We start from the raw sequence: 11088 nt of genomic DNA, 5'->3' as shown, positions 1-11088 counted from the left end.
CGGCCCTCCTCCTTGGTGGCCAACTTCTCCAGCTGCAGGAGCTCCAGGCTCCCCTGCTCCCAGTCAGCTCTGCCTGAGGGAGCAGCATCCCTGGGATGCGCTTTGGGTGCTCTAGGTTCCTGGTGGCCTAGAGGTTAGTGGCTGTAAGAGCTGCTGAGAATCCCCTTTAACTCGGCCGCGGGTTTTAGGAGGGAAAGAATTCACTGGTTCCCGACTATTAGTTGCAAAATGAAAGTTTATTGTTAGACAGAAATCAGTTACCCAGAGACTGACTTCTGTAGTGGCAGATCTATGGGAAATGGAGTTTTGCACTGAGAGAAGGCAGTTCTCAATGGACAGAAGGTCCTGGAAGCAAAGGAGCTGCCGAGATCCATCTGCAAAGACCTTCATTGAGGGAAGCTGTTATGTTCGGCCTTAGGAGGGGCTGGGACAGCCCGGATCTCCTGTTAGAATTAACAGCACTTCAAAGTGCGGCTTTGTGGCAGGATTTCTAATTGCATCCAAGGCCCTGCATCCTGCAAAGATAACGTGTCTGGGGAGGATATGGCTTCCCCAGGAATGGCTGAGATTCTGAAAGGGATCACAGATCAATAGGAAATACAGTGTCTTAAAGGAACCCAACCTGTTTCAATATTTCTGCCAGGAAAACCCCCAGGGGGTCACAGAGACTCAGACATGGCTGAAGAACAGCAGTGGGTTTTTGTCATTGCTACAGAGACCTAGAGGAAAGCCTCCTCAATGGGAACTTGGGCTCCTCATAAGAGAAACGCTTTCTGTTCAGGCAAAATATAACAAATAGACCAGAAATATCAGCATTTCTTTGTTACGTTTTCCCCCTTGTTTCTCCTGGGTTTGTGCTGCCTTCCCTCTGCCTTGGCTGTGCAGACAGGGCTTGTGATCACAAGTTAGAAAGGAGGGACCCAGGGGGGACCAGAAAGGGGAAGCCCTGGGAGGTGAGAGCCTGCCCAGAGAGCAGAGGCTGCTCTGCCCTGGGGACCCCGAGGAGGCACCTGCTGCTCTGAGCTGAGTCCCCTGGATGCACTGGGGAGGTTTTTGTTCGGGCCTGAAGCACTGTGGGAGGGCTGTCATAATTCTGCTGACAGTAATAATACGCAGAATCCTCAGGCTCCAGGCTGCTGATGGTGAGGGTGAAATCTGTCCCAGACCCACTGCCACTGAACCGGGCAGGGACCCCGGATGCCAGGTTGTTAGCATAGTAGATGAGGAGCCTGGGGGCTTGGCCAGGTTTCTGCTGGTACCAGTGCAAGTAGCTATATACACTCTCACTGGCCTTGCAGCTGATGGTGACTGTCTCTCCTGGAGATGCGGACAAGGAGGCTGGAGACTGGGTCAGCACAATGGCTCCTTGGGAATCTGGGGAAGCAACAGAATTAGAGGAAGACAGAAATGTGGGAAGGTCCAATATAAAGAACATGAAGGAGACAATATTTCAGAGACCCCAGAAATCCCAAATGACCGATAAGTCGTTGTATTGGGTATAAACATGAGACAGAAACTACCTTTTCCACAGACCACACAAGGTTTACAATCAGGGCTTTGGTCATGTTTCCCAGCCCCCATCTGCCCGTCTTGTGCCACAGCGTGTGCCCCCATTGTATCAAGGAGCCGTCACTTTTACATCCCTGAAAACCTGGGACCTTCCCACCTCTTCCCTGCCCTCCTGGGCCTTACCCTGAGCCCAGAGCACCAGGAGCCAGAGCAGCTGCCATGGGGAGCTCATCCTGGCCTTCAGAGACTGAGCAGAGAGCAGCCAGAGCCCTGAGGGGCAGGAAGGAGGGAGGAAGCTTTTATGTCCTGGGCAGGGCTCCCTGTGGCTCCCTCGGGCTCCAGATGCAAAAGAGCCCCAGGTGTGGGAGGAGCCTCCCCTCAGGGACCCCGGGAGCCCCAGGGAGTCCCCCTGGCTGAGCCTGGCTCTGGGGGAGGGGCCCCCTCTGCTCTGTCCCCAGTGGGAGACTCAGGACCAAGGGCAAGGTCACATCTAGTGCCTCAGGATGATGGTGCAGCCGGTTCTGGACAAATGAAGGCAGTTTCTCTCTCTCCCCCAGGACTAGATTCCCCTTAACCCTGAGGGAGCTCCCAGCCCTGGGGAGGAGGCAGAGAGGGCCCGAGCTCCCAGCCTGGAGACCTGGGAGGTGCCTCCCTGATGCTGCTCCTGGACCTGCCCCACTGCCGCCCTCTGCTGGAGAAGGGGAGAACTCCCGGGGGCAGGGAGGGGGTCTGGCTCAGACTGGACAGATCCTGGCCTGGGACCCCGGGAAAAGCCTGTTCGAGCCTGGCTCCTGGTCAATGGGCTTTGTCAGTCCCTGGGGGATCCTGCCCTTGTCTGAGGCCTGTGGGGAAGAGCATTAGGTCTGTCCTTGTCCCCATTTCCCATCCTGACACGCCCTGGAGGCTCTGACAGTTTCTAGAAATGAGGCTCTGGGCAAAGAGGGCTCAGGGGGAGCCTCTGATGGGAGCGTAACTAGCTCAGAAACAGGGACCAGAAGCCTGGGCCGCCATTCACTTCTACCCTGGGCGACTGCAACAGCCCCTGTCTGATCCCCCGCCTCCAGGCTCTCCTCTCGCCACTCAATCTATAGTGAACAAACACAGGAAAAAGCATTCGAGTCATACTTGGGCTTAAAAAAACATTTTTCTACTTAAAGATAAAAAGAATTTTTAATGCTTTTTTTTATTAAATTTGAAATTCTCCCTCTCCCTCTTCTTCTCCCCACCCCCCCATGGAGAAGGCAAGTAATTTGATTTAGGTTATGCATGAGCAATAATGCTAAACATGTTTCAAGAATAATCATATTGACCCACACTTAACACCACATACCAAGATAAGATCAAAATGGGTCTATGACCTAGGCATAAAGAACGAGATTATAAATAAATTAGAGGAACATAGAATAGTTTATCTCTCAGACTTGTGGAGGAGAAAGAAATTTGTGACCAAAGATGAACTAGAGACCATTACTGATCACAAAATAGAAAATTTTGATTACATCAAATTAAAAAGCCTTTGTACAAACAGAACGAATGCAAACAAGATTAGAAGGGAAGCAACAAACTGGCAAAACATCTTCACAGTTAAAGGTTCTGATAAAGGCCTCATTTCCAAAATATATAGAGAACTGACTCAAATTTAAAAGAAATCAAGCCATTCTTCAATTGATAAATGGTCAAAGGATATGAACAGACAATTTTCAGATGATAAAATTGAAACTATTACCACTCATATGAAAGAGTGTTCCAAATCACTATTGATCAGAGAAATGCAAATTAAGAGAACTCTGAGATACCACTACACACCTGTCAGATTGGCTAAGATGACAGGAAAAAATAATGATGAATGTTGGAGGGGATGCGGGAAAACTGGGACACTGATACATTGTTGGTGGAATTGTGAACGAATCCAACCATTCTGGAGAACAATCTGGAATTATGGCCAAAAAGTTATCAAATTGTGCATACCCTTTGATCCAGCAGTGTTTCTATTGGGCTTATATCCCAAAGAAATACTAAAGAAGGGAAAGGGACCTGTATGTGCCAAAATGTTTGTGGCAGCCCTGTTTGTAGTGGCTAGAAGCTGGAAAATGAATGGATGCCCATCAATTGGAGAATGGCTGGGTAAATTGTGATATATGAATGTTATGGAATATTATTGTTCTGTAAGAAATGACCAGCAGGATGAATACAGAGAAGACTGGCGAGACTTACATGAACTGATGCTAAGTGAGATGAGCAGAACCAGGAGATCATTATACATTTCGACAACGATATTGTATGAGGACATATTTTGATGGAAGTGGATTTCTTTGACAAAGAGACCTAACTGAGTTTCAATTGATAAATGACGGACAAAAGCAGCTACACCCAAAGAAAGAACACTGGGAAACGAATGTGAACTATTTGCACTTTTGTTTTTCTTCCCGGGTTATTTATACCTTCTGAATCCAATTCTCCCTATGCAACAAGAGAACTGTTCAGTTCTGCAAACATATATTGTATCTAGGATATACTGCAACATATCCAACATATAAAGGACTGCTTGCCATCTAGGGGAGGGGGTGGAGGGAGGGAGGGGAAAAAAATTGGAACAGAAACGAGTGCAAGGGATAATGTTGTAAAAAAAAAATTACCCTGGCATGGATTCTGTCAATATAAAGTAATTATTAAATAAAAATTTAAAAAAAGAATAATCATATTGTGAAAGGAAACATTGACAGAAAAAAGAAAAGAAAGTAAAATATTATGCTTTTATCTACGTTCAGAAATCTCAGCTAAAAAACAAAATGCTAAATGCTGGGGAAAGGAATGGAAAATAAGAAACAGTCTGTGTAGTATAGGTCTTCCTAATTTAAAGGGAAATGCAAAAAAATTATCTTTTCTATTATTATTATAATAAAGCTAATATTTATTGATTGTCTTAAAGTTTGCAGAGTACATTAAAAGTTTATCTCCTTTTTTTAATTATAATTTTGGTGGGAGCTAGTAGCTATTAACTAGTATCATTGATATCATTAATATATTCATGGGGATTCATAAAGGAATTATACCCATTTTATAGATAAATAAACTTAGACATAGAGTAAGTGACATGGTGAGGGCTTCACCTCTACTAAATGTCTGAAGCATTATTTAAACTCAGATCCTCCTGAATCCAGGTCCAGGCTCCATTCATTGCACCACCAATTATATGTCAATATATCAATTAGTATTGATATCTGTTTCACTAGATCTGGTTTGCTGTGATTAGCTCCCAATGACAAACTTCCCCCCATGAAACTTAGCATCTTCCCTATCGCATGTAGTCCTAGAGAGCTGCCTTTAGCCCTCACATAGCAATAAATCAGAGAAAAGTACATATTATTCATTTCACTTAAACTACATTTAAATCCAGGGGATCCATTATATCCTGGGAGGGTGGGGGAGGGCAGAGACTTTTCAGAAGCCCCATTAAGATAGAAAAGCCTCACATTCCCACTATCTCATTCAGGGCTCAGAACCCCCTTTCTACAGGACGTCAGGAGCCAAGGTGATCTCTCCTGTTTAGATCATCAGGTTATAAGGGCTCCCTTCTCAAGATAAGAAACAACAGAGAACTGGGTGGGTTTGTAGGAGAATCTGGTTTGAGAGTCAAGTTCCCACAATTTCCTCCATCCCGGAGGTGAAACAGCTCAGGCCCGGCACAAACTGGCAGATCTCGGGGGGCACAGTCATGGGCTGGACTAGATGCACTTCGAAGTCTGTGGGAAAGAGCAGTCACGTCCCCTCGTTACAGCAAATATAAGGGAAAGCTGCTTCTTGGGGACCTCAGTGACTTCCACAAAGGGAAAGTAGCTCAGCATTAAGTTTATGTCTCTGCCTTCCTGGCTCATTGGGACAATAGTCAGGCCATAGGCATCTATGACAGTCCCAGAAATGGGCTCTCGTTCTGCCTGCTGCAGACAGGGGAATCCTGGCTCTTAAGGATCCTTTTCTTGTGAGAAATAAACGTTGTGGCTCCTAAGTCCTAATAAAAGTGAACACGCGGTAGTTTCTGGGACAGGGTTACGGGTGTGGGAGGCGATGGATGGGAAACATCAAGAAAAGCCTCAGGATGGACTTCACTTGCAGGTTTTCTTGGCAGTTCATTTTTCTGAGGCAAAGAGGCTTAAATGATAAATAAGTTAGTACGTTTTTGAGGCCAGATTCAACCTCAGGAGGAGGAGTCTCCCTGATTGCTTTTTTTTTTTTTTAATTTTATTTTATTTAATAATAACTTTGTATTGACAGAATCCATGCCAGGATAATTTTTAAACAACATTATCCCTTGCAATCACTTATGTTTCGTTTTCCCCTCCCCCCCCTTCCCCCCCCCAAGATGGCAAGTAGTCCTATATATGTTAGATATGTTACAGTATATCCTAGATACAATACATATTTGCAGAACTGAACAGTTCTCCCGCTGCACAGGGAGAATTGGATTCAGAAGGTAAAAATAACTCGGGAAGAAAATCAAAAATGCAAATAGTTCACATTCATTTCCCAGTATTCCTTCTTTGGGTGTAGCTGTTTCTGTCCATCATTTATCCAATGAAACTCAGTTAAGTCTCTTTGTCATAGAAATACACTTCTGGCTCTTAAGGATCCTTTTCTTGTGAGAAATAAACGTTGTGGCTCCTAAGTCCTAATAAAAGTGAACACGCGGTACTTTCTGGGTCAGGGTTATGGGTGTGGGCAATGGATGGGAAACATCAAGAAAGGCCTCAGGATGGAAGTGATCCTTGAGCTGCACTTTGAAGAAGTCTGTGCTCTCTAGCATCACTGGGGAGGAGAGTGCAGGAAATCAAGTATTGATGAGGCAAAATTTTGTTGCTGGGCTCTTTTGTCCTGTTTGTATTGGTGATTGCTTTTCATTGTTCAAACTTCCATATTTTGTAAGAGTAGTTCATGACTTTTTATCTGTTTCTCATCTTTTCTCCACTAACAGATTAAATATGTAAATAAAATTTGATCTGTTTTTGCTGTATTTCCCATCAGCTATTGTCATTTTTCTTAAAATTAGGTAGTGACATTCTTTTCTTTCCTTTTTTGTTAGAGAAGCAGCAAGGTGGTAGAGGGGCCAGAGTATTAGGCCTGAGGTCAGAAAGAGCTGAATTCAAGTGTGGCCTTAGATACTTACTAGTTGTATGATCTGGGTGAATTATTTTCTCTCTCTGCTTCAGTACCCTCCACTGCAAGTGGGAATAATAATAATAATAATCCTGCCTCCCTTGGTGGTAGGAAAGATCAAATGAGATAATGTTTATAAAGTGCAGAAGCCATCCTGGCTTCCATTATTGGTCATTTATTTTTCAAATAAGGAATATACTCACTCCCTTCTATCATTTCTTAGAATCTCTTCTTTCTTTTAAGGCTTATCTCAGATACTACCTTCAACTGAAATATTTCTCATTCATCCTGGCATCGAATTCCCTCCTCATCCCATTATTTATTTGTATATGCCCAAACATGTACACACTTTTTCCATTTAAAATATAAATTTCTTGAGGGTAGGCAACCAATCAACAAGCATTTATTTAGTGTCTCCGATGTGTTTGCCATTGTATTGTGTCGAGGAAACCAAAAGGGACAAGACAGCTTTGCCTTCAAGATGCTCACATTCTAATGCTGGAGGGAGAATGACATGTAAAGAAAATCAAGTTATTTAGATAATTTGTGTCTCTATCTGTCAACATGTTTATCTGCTACATATCTTGTTACATAATACACATATCGGGATACTCGACATACATATACAATGTGAATTTATGGTAAATGTTATATAATTAAATATATGATAAGGACATATGTGAGTGTATAACATAAAATATGAAAACATTTAACATAGCACACGTGCATACATATGGACATACAAATGTCCTTGTAAGTTTTATATATGTGTGTATGTGAATATATACATGCACATGTACACACACACATATATATATATACATTTATATCTGCAAAAAATTACAGAGAGAGAGAAAAAGGAGTGAGCACAGAAAACAAATCCAGTACTGGAAAAAATATTAGAAAAAGGACAGAAAGAAAAGTCAAAAAAAAAAAAAAGAATTGATCCACACTAATCAATATCTGATATTTCTCTATTATATGAGTTTAAACAAAGAAACAAGAAAAGCATCTTTACAACATCAAGGCAAATTCCAGATAAGACACGTGAGTTTCTTGAGATGTATTAAGGGAGAAAACTCTTTATATTAATCTTCAGATCTGGAAGAACAGGCTCAGGGCTGGTAAAACAGAAAGAAAGGAAAGATAGAAGGCTATGATCAGAGAAAGAAATATCAGATTCATGAACATGGAAGTGGAACATTTGTGGCCAATGTCAAAGTCTATATTAGGTCCATCTCTGGATATACATGAGGTTGACAGGTTAAGGAGCATTTATCAACTACCTACTGTATACCAAACACTGAGCTGAGTGTCGTAGGTCATGAGAATTGAGTAGATTGAGGAAGTGGACCATTGGGCTAATTGAGGGTGTATCACTATGTGTATAGAGTCTTGCAATATGTGGGCAGGTATTATTTAACTCTTCTCTTTTTATCTTTATCTCCATGTACACTGATTGGCTGGTGCTTAATAAATGTTGGTTGTTTGATTCAATGAAATGGTAAATGAGCATGGGGTGATTATGAATAGGATGGAAACTAAGTCTTAAAATGAACTTTTGGCATCCAGAGCCGAGGACCCAGTTCTACTTCCCATAGGCAGTCCTAGACTGGGGAGGAGTCCCCAAGCTCAACACACAGAATGCTCATTCTCCTTTCCTTTTCCTTCAATTTCTTTCATTTTGTTCTTGAGCAGACAGCTCTCTTTGTTGTTGTTGTTGCAATTAGCTGTAAATTTTCTTCTCCACCGATCTCCTTTCATCAGAACTCTCCACTATGACCTGCATGTTCTTAACTATTCAACCCTCTCTCCTCCTTTACCACAGGGCATGGATCCAGGAGAGACTGACGTAGTGCAGGTACGAATTATAAAGATGGCGGAGAGGAGGCACACAGCTGTGTAAGCTCCGAGTTTTTTCTCAGAATCCATTGCATGATAAGCCTCTGAATTAATGCTTAACTGAAAAAAACCCACAAATAGTTACCAAGATAAGACATCCTTGAAATTCGCCAGGAAAGGTTTGTTTTTGCTCGAGGGCAGGGACGGTTTTGGATTGGACGCAGGCTGAGGGCAGACAGCGGCAGCGAGAGCACGGAAGGCAGCTCACAGCCGAGCAGACCAGAGAGGGGGTGGGGCGTGATCTCAGCCATCTCTGCGGGGGGAGCTTTGCTACAGGACTGGATACATTGCCCTGGCAGCAAGTCAGCAGCCCAGCAGAGAAGCTAAAAACACTGGGGTGAAGAATACAACCCTGAACAGCTGGAGTCTCTCGGGACCTGGCCACCCCTCCCCCACAGTGTCTCAGCACGCTCTCAGAGTCTCGGAGCGCAGGCACAGCACAGTAGGGCTAGTGCCTCGCTGCTGCCCCGCAGTCTGTCGAGGAAGCTCGGTAACACCATGCAGCCCCTCGCCGCAAAAAAGCAGACTCCATTTAGGGGTTTTTTCTCTTTTTTTTCTTTGCTAGTTTGTCTTTGATTCTTCTCTGACAAAATGAGCAAAAAATTTGAAAAGGACCTTAACCCTTGACAGCTTCTATATGGATAGAGAGCAGACTCTATACACTGAGGAGACTAAAAACAGACAGTCTCCAGGTGAATCCCCATAGGCGGAGATCTGGTCTCTATCATGGCAGCCCCACGGAGCAGTGAGAGCATGGAGCGCTGGGCGTGGAATCCTCAAGACTCGTGTTTCTGAATTTAAGTCTAATCTTGGACACTTATTATCCATGTGACTCTGAACAAGTCACTCAGTCCTGTTTGCTTCCATTTGTTTGTCTGAAATAAGCTGGAGGTGATGGCAAAGCACCAATGTCTATGACAAGAAAATTCTGAGTAGAGTCTCAAAGAAACAGACATGGCTGAAAAACAAGCAAGATACATCTGCCATTGCTACAGAGAATGGGAGCAAACCCTGCTCAACAGGAACATGGGCTCCCAACCAGAGAAAGAAACTCACTACTGTGGGGCAAAGATATGAAGGGGACCTGAAATGTCAACATTTCCCTGTAGGGACTTTCTCTCCATTTCAGAGGGGCTGTGCTGCCTCCCCTCGGCCTTGGTTGTGCAGACAGGGCTTGTGATCACAAGTTAGAAAGGAGGGGACCCATGGGGACCAGACAGGGGAAGCCCTGGGAGGTGAGAGCCTGCCCAGAGAGCAGGGGCTGCTCTGCCCTGGGGACCCCAAGGAGGCACCTGCTGCTCTGAGCTGAGTCCCCTGGATGCACTGGGGAGGTTTTTGTTCGGGCCTGAAGCACTGTGGGAGAGGGGAGCTATTACTCTGTTGACAGTAATAATGTGCAGCATCCTCAGGCTCCAGGCTGCTGATGGTGAGGGTATAATCACTCCCATACCCACGGCCACTGAACTGGGCAGGGACACCAGGTTGCAGAATATCAGCATGGGAGATGAGGAGCCTGGGGGCTTGGCCGGGTTTCTGCTGGTACCAGTGCAAGGAGCCACCAACACTCTCACTGGCCTTGCAGCTGATGGTGACTGTCTCTCCTGGAGATCCGGACAAGGAGGCTGGAGACTGGCTCAGCACAATGGCTCCCTGGGAATCTGGGGAAGCAACAGAATTAGAGGAAGACAGAAAAGTGAGAATGGCCAATCTAAAGAACATGAAAGAGACCATATTTCAGAGACCCCAGAAATCCCAAATGACTGACAAGTAGTTGTATTGGGCAACAACGTGAGACAGAAACCACCTTTTCCACAGACTGCACAAGGTTTACAATCAGGGCTTTGGCCATGTTTGCCAGCCCCCATCTGCCCGTCTTGTGCCCCAGCGTGTGCCCCCATTGTATCAAGGAGCCCTCACTTTTACATCCCTGAAAACCTGGGACCTTCCCACCCCTTCCCTGCCCTCCTGGGCCTTACCCTGAGCCCAGAGCACCAGGAGCCAGAGCAGCTGCCATGGGGAGCTCATCCTGGCCTTCAGAGACTGAGCAGAGAGCAGCCAGAGCCCTGAGGGGCAGGAAGGAGGGAGGAAGCTTTTATGTCCTGGGCAGGGCTCCCTGAGGCTCCCTTGGGCTCCAGATGCAAAAGAGCCCCAGGTGTGGGAGGAGCCTCCCCTCAGGGACCCCGGGAGCCCCAGGGAGTCCCCCTGGCTGAGCCTGGCTCTGGGGGAGGGGCCTGTCCTGTCCGGCAGGACATCAACAGTGGGTCATCGAAGGGAACCAGGGCCGAGGAGGAGCAAAAGCTCTGTAAGACAACCAGTCTGTAAAGCCTACGGCTTGGGAACGGAATCGGAGAGACAGAGAGGCAACTCAAGATTTAAGATGGTGAATGTCTCTGTTTAATGAATGAAGAGAGTTTAATTAAATAGGATTTCTGAGTGGGGGGTTACAATGAGAAGAATGTCGGACCATAGGTGTGGCGGAAATCCTAGAGTATACTAGTTATGTAGATTTTGGGCGGAGATGACCGA

At 45.3% G+C, this 11088-nt stretch overlaps 2 gene segments (V, D, J or C); both read right to left on the bottom strand.

Moving 5' to 3' along the window:
- Positions 1–217: 217 nt before the first annotated feature.
- On the bottom strand, positions 218–1810 carry LOC127547544 (immunoglobulin kappa variable 3-11-like). The segment is given in 2 exon segments: positions 218–1374; positions 1693–1810. Coding segments are annotated over 2 exon segments (525 nt in total).
- Positions 1811–5142: 3332 nt separating this feature from the next.
- LOC127546351 (immunoglobulin kappa variable 3-11-like) lies at positions 5143–10656 on the bottom strand. The segment is given in 3 exon segments: positions 5143–5252; positions 9855–10220; positions 10539–10656. Coding segments are annotated over 3 exon segments (525 nt in total).
- Between the last annotated feature and the right edge of the window lie 432 nt (positions 10657–11088).

The sequence above is a fragment of the Antechinus flavipes genome, chromosome 2, assembly GCF_016432865.1.
Source record: "Antechinus flavipes isolate AdamAnt ecotype Samford, QLD, Australia chromosome 2, AdamAnt_v2, whole genome shotgun sequence".
Taxonomy (NCBI): domain Eukaryota; kingdom Metazoa; phylum Chordata; class Mammalia; order Dasyuromorphia; family Dasyuridae; genus Antechinus; species Antechinus flavipes.
Note: the sequence above shows the minus strand (reverse complement) of the source record. Positions and strands in the feature narration are given on the sequence as shown.